A 10,218-nucleotide genomic window follows, 5' to 3' on the forward strand; every position below is an offset into this window, starting at 1 on the left:
ATGGTCGTTCTTTGAGACCAAAAGAGGAGATACTCCTTTGATTTGGAAGGTTTCTCCTTCAACTCGAAAGTGTCCTGGAGGAATTTTTCTGATAAACCTACTGTTCTACTTGTGGACACCAGTTTATTTTCCCTTGGAGAAAAAAACCTGAGGACAAGGCTGTGCTTAACAGAACTAGACTAAGTACAGTAGACTAAGGACACTGGACTAACTACATTAGACTAACTACACTAGACTAACTACACTGGACTAGCTACACTGGACTAAGTATACTGGACTAACTATACTGGACTAACTACACTGGACTAACTACACTGGACTAAGTACAGTAGACTAACTACACTGGACTAACTACACTGGATTAAGTACACTGGACTAACTACACTGGACTAAGTACACTGGACTAACTACACTGGACTAACTACACTAGACTAACTACATTGGACTAACTACACTGGACTAACTACACTGGACTAAGTACACTAAACTAAGTACACTGGACTAACTACACTGGACTAACTACACTGGACTAAGTACACTAAACTAAGTACACTGGACTAACTACACTGGACTAAGTACACTGGACTAACTACACTGGACTAACTACACTGGACTAACTACACTAGACTAACTACACTGGACTAACTACACTGGACTAACTACACTGGACTAACTACACTGGACTAAGTACACTAAACTAAGTACACTGGACTAAGTACACTAGACTAATTACATTGTACTAACTATACTAGACTAGCTACACTGGACTAACTACACTAGACTAAGTACAGTAGACTAACTACACTGGACTAACTACACTAAACTAAGTACAGTAGACTAACTACATTGTACTAACTAGACTAGACTAGCTACACTGGACTAACTACACTAGACTAACTACAGTAGACTAACTACACTAGACTAGCTACACTGAACTAACTACACTGGACTACCTACACTTGGCTAAGTACACTAGACTACAGCAGACTAAGTACACTAGACTAGCTACACTGGACTAGCTACACTGGACTACCTATACTGGACTAAGTACACTGGACTAACTACACTGGACTACCTACACTAGACTAACTACACTGGACTAACTACATTGGACTAACTACACTAGACTAACTACAGTAGACTACACTAGACTAACTAGAGAACTCAACACAAGGAGCCTTCAAATTAGTTCAATGTGTTCCCAAGAGCAGTGGATCTACCCAAGTGGTATGAAGATGAGGTCTTTAAAGAGTTCAAAGAAAATGCATATTATAAAGACAAGATGCATGGATCTCAAAAAAATTTTAAACTAAAATAGAATAATTCTATTTTTCCATAAGCTTTTTAAAGCCCTCTACCATTTTTAAGTGGTACGTGGATAAGCAACTTTTAATAGCTTTATTATACTTTAACGCATAGCAGTGAGCAAATTAAACTTGAGATTTCACAGATATTATTTATTAGAGTAATACCACTTTTTAAAGACAGAGCTGACTCAAAGAACGGTGTTAAGGAAATAATATATCCACATATGGCAGGTTGACACGTATGACTAAAAGCATTAAGATAGTTCTCAAAGGATTGGAGTTTGGAAATAATGAATTATTTTACTAATATTACAGTTTAATGAGTTGGGGGGAGTATGAGAAGTTGTCAATGAATGCATGTTTCTTTCTATATTCCATATTCCTTCCACATCCACATTCTACTCTTTCTCCCGATGCATTGTGCCCTCCACTGACTTCAAGTGGCTTTATAAACAATTCTACAAAGAAGAAGATTATGTTAGGGGCAGCTGGTATCCTGGTGGGTAAGGTGGCTGGTTCCACATAGCCACCTTTCCAGTTCACGTCCCAGACCTGGCAGCTGAAAAACACGCTAGGCACATACTTATATTGCATACTCAAAATCCCAAGAGGAAATGGAGGAGTCGGGATTGAGGCCTGACTACCCCCACCCCACCCAGGGAGTACTTTCTCACTTCCTCTCTTCAGTGAGCACATGTATCCTACAGAAATTCTTTTTTTAAAAAAGGAAAGATTATGTTGGACTATAAAGTCAGTCTACTTATTTTTGTGAAGAGTCCATGAATCTTCATAAGGAAATATAATTTTGATTTAAGGATGTTTTCTCTGCTAATGAATAATAGTAAATATCCAAGAAACACCAAGTCTGAGGGGGAAAGTTTTGGGTTATTGCACTGTGGATAGTGCCCTCATGTGGCTTGAAAATTTAGCTATATTTAACAGGCTTAAACCCATTTTTAACTATCAAACTATAAAATGTGGCAGATAATGACAAACAAGACATGAGTGAGTAGGAAACAGCACAAGGAAACGTATTCATCGGCCATCATAGAATCCTTCTGTTGAGTGGACTAAGACACCAATATGGCAGACAGGGCATCTGGTAAACTAGCTGGGAGAAATCAGAGGCCTAATTCATACAGGGTATTGCTTGTGGTGGTTTGGTTAAAATGTTAACAAGTCACACAAGACATTTTCATTTGAAGTTTTATTTTTATCAAAACAAAATAATTTAACCATATAAAGAAGGAGATAAGGTTCAACAAACAACCAAGAAGCCAGTCTCTTCCCTGATTACGAACACTCGAAAAAAGTGGTAAGTCCTAGACAGTCGAATGCACATGGAAGATGGTGAGTCATCCTCCAGGGCTCTGAGTGGCACAGGCTCGTGGCTTCCCAGCTCTCTCTCCCAGGGGTACTCAGTGCACCGAGACTTCTCCCAGCAGAATTATGCCTATTCCCACGTAAGTACCAAGCATGGGCGCAATGAACTATGCAGGCCGAGACCCAGCACACAAGACTTTCCAGGTCCTGACCTCTATTTTCAATGAGTCCTGAAAGCCAAGGGTGAGAAATTGTGCTTAAATATCCAGATGTAGTGTTTCAAAAGCCAAAGGGTCTCCCTCACATGAATTTGGGGAATAACAACTGAAGAGAAGAAAAGTCCACAAGCCCTCCTTTGCTGTAAAGGTAGAAATACGCTCGCCCACAGCGTCGGGCAGGTCCTTTCCTCTCTCCGTATTAAGTGATGTCTGGGGAATTGAGCAGCAGCACATTCCGGTAATGATGACAGCTTCCATAACTATAAAACTCTGCTGCACCAGGCAAATTTGTGCAAAATGCAAATTTCTATGCTAGAGGAAAAAAAGGAATAATGTGGTCATTCTAAGTAATGAATGTAAATGCAAGGGAATACTTCTTGGCATGAGACTGCAAATCGTTTCTCTTTCATGCCAAGGACTGTGTCACAAAGCACTTTCGCAAGGTTCTTCTTCCAATCTTGGTTTTGAAAGGGGGATTTTAGAAAGGAGAATCTAAATTGCTCTTGGCCACCCAGTGCATCATCACAAATGTTTCCATTGGAATTTAGAGACACCCTCTCCCATCTTTTTTTTTTTTTTTTTTTTTTTTTTTTTTTTTTTTTTTTTTTTTTTTTTTTTCCTTGACATGAGCCCCAGGCTCTCCTGGTCCTTGCCAGGTATCGACCTACGGGAGTAAGCTTCATCCAGAACCTCAAGGGTAACACTTGACAGGGCGCAGGGAGGGGGTGAGCTGTTCCTCATCGCGCCTTGCCCAAGGAGGATTCAGGTTGTCATCATAAACCATGTGACTTGAAGAGTCTGTTGACAGTGTAGACTGCCACAGGAGGGTGAAGCCTCCTTCCTCCACACGTCACCTGGACGGCTGGAGAAGCGATCCTGGTGGTGAGGTCTGAGCAGCACGAGCCATAACTGTGCGCACTTTGCCCTGAGAGCACAGCGAGGGGGTCGAGGCGTCCTTCCCCCAGTCCCTGCCAGCATCCCCAGAGCTATTTTCTGTGGAAGAAACTGAGGCACCGATTGGTGAAGATCCTTACCTGAAGGTGCAATAGAATATCAGCACTAGGGGGGGACGGAAATCCCTGATCTTTAAGTCCATTTGCTTCACTCCGTAATAAAGGTGCTGTCCCTTACCACACGCAGTGCACACTTGTAAAGTGCAACATGGCCGTAGTTATCAAGTGCTGATACTAAAGGTGATTTTCAGTAACCCAGACTGGGTTACAGACCCTTAAAAGATAGTCCTGTGATTGCATTTCGCTTTGAGAAAACCCATGGAAAAATTAAGACGCATAAATCAGAGATTGTTTGTTGACTTACAAAAGGACTCTTTCTTACAAAAAACCTTAGGATGCTTTTCAATAGCCAGCTCCCCGCAGGTCATTCAAAATCATTCTGAATTTTAAAAATCCATTGAAATACAGCTTTTCACAAACTCAAGTTGACATTAAGTTAGGTGTACTTGTAAACATCGCTCCCCACCGCTAAAGGGCTAGCCCCCGCAAGGTGACTTGGTGACTGGCTCCACTTTGTAAGAGACCCAGGGAGTTAAAGAGCAGGGGCCAGCATTCCGCTGGATTTGAGCCGGGGGACGATGGGTCAGAGCCTCGCCTGCGTCCCAGGTCAGCGCCATTGGAGGAATGACTTGCAAATTCAGGTCCAGTGGCCCACTACCGCCTCAGCAGCTGCCCGGAAAGAAGGCTCCATCTGGAAGGCAGTTTTCTCCCCACAAACAGTGCGTCCCAGTTTAGTTCTAAGCTAAGCTTCCTTCCGCTCAAACAGCAATGCTCTCTTTCTGCTTTTTGTTTTACAGTTTAAGCCAACATTTATAAACCGGGTGATTACACCCAAAAATCTGGAACTCAGGAAAAAAAAAAAAATACTAGGAATTTCCCTGAGCTCGCGCACGTCACAGCCATGACTAGAGGAGACTGCTTCAGCGCCTCGTGGCCCGCGGCCTCTTGCTTGCAGGACCGCAGGTGCAGCGGCAGCCTGGGGGGTGACTTCCAGCCGCCAAGCCCACGGCTGCAGGGAGGGCACTTCTCCATCACCCATTTGCAAGGGCTGGAACCTGGAGACACACTCAGCTCGATTGGGAAACAGGTAACAGGGCGTCTTCAAGACTCCCCCGCTGAAATCCAAGCTGGGGCCTCCACCTCTCTTCTTCCAGGGCCCGGCCACTTTCCTGACCCTGCCTCTCTCATAACAGTGGCAGGGGCAATTCGAAAGTTTTGGTAGTCACCATCTCACTGGTCTACGAAGGGCATTAAGCGAGGTCCTGACGTCTTTCTCGGCTGGGCCGGCCACCGCTGGGTTATCTCTGAGCACACAGAGAAGGGCCACAGAGGCGTGCCACACAGCACAGTCTGGTCTTGCGTGATGTTCTGTGAACGAGACCAACGCTGGAAAATTCTCGGGCAGATACTTGAAGTTTGACCACACCGAGTCACAGGAAAGGACTTCATAAAGTACACTCACGTGTGTGAGATGTCTGCATCCCTGCCTGGCCTTTGAAGGACAAGATGTCATATAGACAGCATTAGGCCAAAGTGAGGCCGATGAACTAGTGAGCTGTAAACTTCAAATTGTACAAAATCATACCAAAAGCAAGTATAAAACGCTATTGAAATGCAGCAACGTGAACCCCCTTAAGTCTGTCCTCGCCCATTAAGGGGAGGAAGAAGAAGGCAGCCCAACTGAGGCTTTGCTGGCTGGGCCGGCTGACCTGACCTGCCTGGTCCCTGGGCACAGGTACACTGGCTCAGGACGCTGGGGAATTTTATCTGCGCTGTTCTGACTTGCACAATGCAACAGCTGAGTTAATTTGACAGCAAAGTAATACTAAGCCCCCAAAATAAAATTACTGAGATGTAAAACAGCGTCAAAATTCCAATTAGGTTTGTATCCTTGAAGCTTCTGGAGGAATCTAAAAGGCTCCCGTCACGATGAGCAGGCATCAGTTTAAGCTGTACAGATTCCTAAAATGTCACCCTCTAATTGAATTGCTCAGAGCACAATATGACAAAAAGAATCAGAGGAAAATAAGTGAATTTTCCCCCCTCAAAAAAAAAAAAAAAAGACTCAGTACAGAGACTGCTCTGTTCACGTTTAGCACAACATCCCTTGGCAAGACTAGAAACACCTTTGCAGAGGTCCCAACAGGAAAGGCACGGGCAGGCAGGGAGAGCGCGTGCTGGTGGCATCGGCCCCGGAAGGAACACTGCCACCGTGCGACGTTTAACAGTTGACACCTCTTGGCCTGCATGCATTCAGAGTATGTTTACGACTTCCACTGAGAAGGTGAAAACTCCCTCCACACTTGGGGTTCTCAATGGAACCCGAACGCTGTCACCAGCATGAGCAGAAGTGTCTCGATGCCCGGCTCACACCCATCTCTTTCTCGAGCTACCCCAGTTATCCTGAGAGTGCTCGCCGCCTCAGACAAAGCCCTCAGCTCACTAACGGAGGAAAGCCGCCTGGACTCTGGGGCCGCTTTTCCACCCACGTGTGGGTCGTGGTGCTCTTCGCTCATGCCAGTACATTGGAGTGAGTCCTGAGGGGAGTGGCACGGGACACCGTGGGAGGCACGACCTGGCCATTGCGTATGCTGAGCCTTCTTGGACCTTGCCACCTTTGCCCCAGCGGCCACCATGTCAACAAGAGCAAGGTGTGCTCAGGGGAGCTGGGGAGGGGGTGTCGAGTTGGAGGTTTAGAGTTGGTTGGAATTGGCTTGGAAAGGACCCAGATGGCTGTCCTAATACGTACACAGGGTTGGTCCTCCTGCAGGCATGATGCCATTTCCTGGGGAAACATCTTGGGCATCGGTCTCTCTTCGGAAAATCATATCTCAATGACTAATCGGTCTTCATCATCACTGCTGGTGTCACTGAAAGCCACCCGATTCTGATTCCTCATTCCTTCCAAACTCCTCTTCTTGATGGATCTAGATGTAGCTTCAGGAATTTCTGTGGGCTGCCCTGGGTTGGAAGAAACCACACTATCCTTCAGAATGGTTAACCCAGATACCTGACATTCCCCGCTGCTGTTTCCCAACAGGGCACAAGAGATGGCTGTCTCCCCACAACCATGTGAGCCCCTGGGAGGAAGAAATGCCTCGTGTCTCTCTTCCTCTTGGTGTGAGCTCGTTGCATTTGGTTGTGAAACTGATATTTCAAGATGAGCTTTTCCAGTTGACCCCAATGGACTTGGACTTGAAACTCTTTGTCCAGATAAAGGTGTTCCTGGCAACAGTGCCTGTGATGTACCCTCTGCAGTAGCTTTTCTGTCTGGAGAGCTGTGTGCCAGGGACTCTTCTGCAGCCCGCATGTGGTCTTGTGGCTTTTCAATATGCATTCCCAGGGCCGGGTGGCCTGCTCGTGGCCCCACAGAAGTGCGCACAGCAGCTGCAGAGGTAGTGATTTCATTGTGGGGAAAAGTTCCTTTGAAGCCAAAGGAAGAAGGCTCTTGAGCATGTGAGAAAATGCTCGGTTTGGGATCTACCGGGACTTGATCCCGGGAGGGCAGCCCCTCAGCCTCCACTGATCCAACACAGAGACCTTCGCTGTGGGGTGGAAGGCTGGCGATGGCCCCTGTGAAGCAGGTGTCGGATGGCGGGGATAGTCCTGACCTGGCAGCAGCAGCGTAGCAAGGAGAACAGTCACCCCCCTCACCGGTAGATGGAGAAGTTTCCTGCAACAAAGTGCAAAGGAAAAGAAACAGGAAGGAGCAGAGGTTAATTGGTACCAAAAAAGCGGTGTTCAGAGACGTGGTCCTCAATGAGAACGAGGTCCTGACGGTTCTGCACTGAGCGTGAGCACCAATGTGATGCTCTCATGAGCTTCCATTAATAACTAATTGGTGCATTAACTCCACTCAATCTCCTGACCGATACAAAGAGGTCGCTGAGATTGCTACGTGTTTCTATCTGACTTTGTTAAAAACAAAATCGCTCAATTATCCAGCCAGTCCTGGGCTTCCTATTCTGAGTAGCTGCTCACGGAGCAGATGTACCAGTTTCTAGTACTGTGTATGAAAGTCTGTCCCAGACCAGAACTTTCCAACCATGGCCTGGATCAGTACTTCCGTGGTGCTGAACAGGCAGCCCTGCCATCTGTCTGGGGAAGATGCCATGTCACCGTGACGTCTAAAGTAGGCAGCTTCCTTCTCTACCCTGTCAGGTGAATCCATAACATACTTCAGATTATTTTTTTAAAGATTCTTTTACTATCAGGTGTGTGCGTTTGCTGGAGAAAGAGAGGGAGAGAGAAAGTGAGAAATCACGCCCCAGGGGGATGGCCATGTTACAGTCCCTTCTCCTTCACTCTTCTCTCGGGATTTTGGTCATGTATGTACACTTGCCTGGTGTGTTTTCCAGGACGCTGGGTCTGAGACATGAGCCACAAGGGCAGCCATGTGGGATCCAGCCCGGTACCCACCACGCCACCTGCTGGCCCCATCCTTAGGAGTAGAATAAACCATCAGAAAGCATCCCAATGGTTTCACAAAGTCCCACTCCTGCAGTGCAGAATGTGTGAAGGCATTTGTTTACTGGGCCTTTCCTGTTACGATCTCCAGTGGGTGATCATCCACATGGGACAGAAAGAGCGAGAAAGGTGAGCTGGAAGCCGGGGCACAGGAAGGTCGGACGGCTCAAAAGCACAGCTCTCACCTTCACGGTCCCTTCTTCCGTGTCCCTGACAGTCCGTGAGCTTGTCCTAGGAGAGGTTCCTGAGGCTGCTCTGCAGCCGTTGTCCTTCTTGGCATTCCCACTGCCAAGAGCCAATTCCGAGGTGGCACCAGGGGGCTCTCCCAGTGGACTTGGACCTGAAAGGGGCGGCATGTTATGCACGTCTGGAATTATAAACTCAGCAGAGCAACTTCCCAGGAGCTTGTCCATGTCTTGGGACACCCCTGAGCTCAGGAGCTTTCCCCTCGAATGGAGCGCAAGAGAGCTTGATTTTACCTCCAGCCAGTTCACGCCTGGATGAATAAAACATCTCCCCTCTGCTACAGAAAGAGATAGCAAAACCAATGTCCAAAGTAGAAAAAAACCTAAATTGCATGTGTTTAAAATCTTTCATGTGATTTTCTTTTCACTGGAGTCATTCTCCTGGCCAGACCTGTTTAGGTTACTTCTAGACCAGTTTAAATTCTCCGGCCAACCGGGTGACAGAGGAGACAATTCGCTCTAGACCTTGTAGAATGGGCACCGAGAGCCAGCCCCTTCTGCGTGACTGCCTGCCGGGGGTCATCACTGTGGCCGTGGCGGGCAGGAAGCAAAGGACCCTGAAAGTGCCCATGAGTCCGCCTCCCTCCGCTGTCTTTCCCTCACCCCTCAGTTTGCTCTCTCCACTTCCCGTGGCAGCCTGGGGTGCAGACCACAAGGACCACAGAACCTCCGAGAGTGGGCCACATCGTGAGGCGAGGTCCCGAAAGCATTGCAGGCCACCGGGTGTCAGAAGCAGCATTAGGACCCACTGTTAAACTTGCTTTTATTCTGATTGAAGTCATGCGTGCACTGAGTTTGAAAAGTCAAACTTCTTACTAAGGAAGACAGCGCCTCCTGCCCGCCCAGCGAGCCCCCTCTTCCCCGGGGAACGTTCTTGCTATTCCTCCTTCCTGCCCAGCAATAAGCACTCAGTGCTACTTCCTGATCTTTCATTGCCAGTGTGGCGCCTCGCCCATGACGTCCCACAGCAGACAGGTGGGCCTAGCTCTCCTTCCAGCTCCTCTTCCCCACCCCTTGCCGCACCCCACAGGTGTGCACACTTGTCCCCTCCCCGCCATGCTCGCCTAACTCCCAGTGGACTTTCAGTGTCCCGTTACGGTGTCTAGGCTCCTCCTGTGCACAGACACGCCTCGACTCAACCGCACTGCTTTGCTGGCTAACACTGTGCGTCTAGAGAGGAGAGCACTTTCTTCCGTTTGCTTAGGTTCTCTATGGACCTGATTCCTGAAATTATCCCCCAGCCTCCTAGGTTGTCTAAAGTTGCCTTTAACATCCTTAGACCAGCCGGCGTGAAACCGCCTCATGGCACGAGTGGCCCGGCACACGGCTGTGCTTCCGGGTCCTCCCTTCACCACCGTGGCCTTTCTCCTCACCCCTTTCTTGGTTCCTGGACCTCCACAGCCTGTGCTGTTGTTAATGCTCTTGCTTTGCTAACACAAAACTTCTGGTAGCTTCGTGAGAAAGGATGCATGAAGTAAAACTGTTCACGCTGTTGATGGCAGCTGGTCTGGGTAGAGCATTCCGAACTGGAAGTCATTCTCCTTCAGAATTGAACTTGTGGCTCTGGACAACTAGCTGTCGGCAAGTCTGGCGCCGACATGACTGCGATTTACGGTTTACGGTTTACGGTCCTCTGGGGAAAGCC

General features: G+C 47.7%; 1 protein-coding gene across 1 annotated transcript in view; it reads right to left on the minus strand.

Annotated features, from left to right (window-relative positions):
- Window positions 1-3,452: 3,452 nt before the first annotated feature.
- The window catches only part of ZNF831 (zinc finger protein 831), an 89,987-nt gene continuing 83,221 nt past the window's right edge, over window positions 3,453-10,218 (minus strand). The window contains exons 5-6 of the mRNA XM_027766274.1: window positions 8,514-8,668; window positions 3,453-7,534 (exon numbers count right to left, since the gene is read on the minus strand). Coding sequence (XP_027622075.1) covers window positions 8,560-8,668 — 109 coding nt within the window. The 3' untranslated portion in view covers window positions 3,453-7,534; window positions 8,514-8,559. The remainder of the gene's footprint in view (window positions 7,535-8,513; window positions 8,669-10,218) is intronic.

This window comes from Tupaia chinensis, unplaced genomic scaffold (genome assembly GCF_000334495.1).
Source record: "Tupaia chinensis unplaced genomic scaffold, TupChi_1.0 Scaffold000066_1, whole genome shotgun sequence".
In the NCBI taxonomy this organism is placed as follows: domain Eukaryota; kingdom Metazoa; phylum Chordata; class Mammalia; order Scandentia; family Tupaiidae; genus Tupaia; species Tupaia belangeri.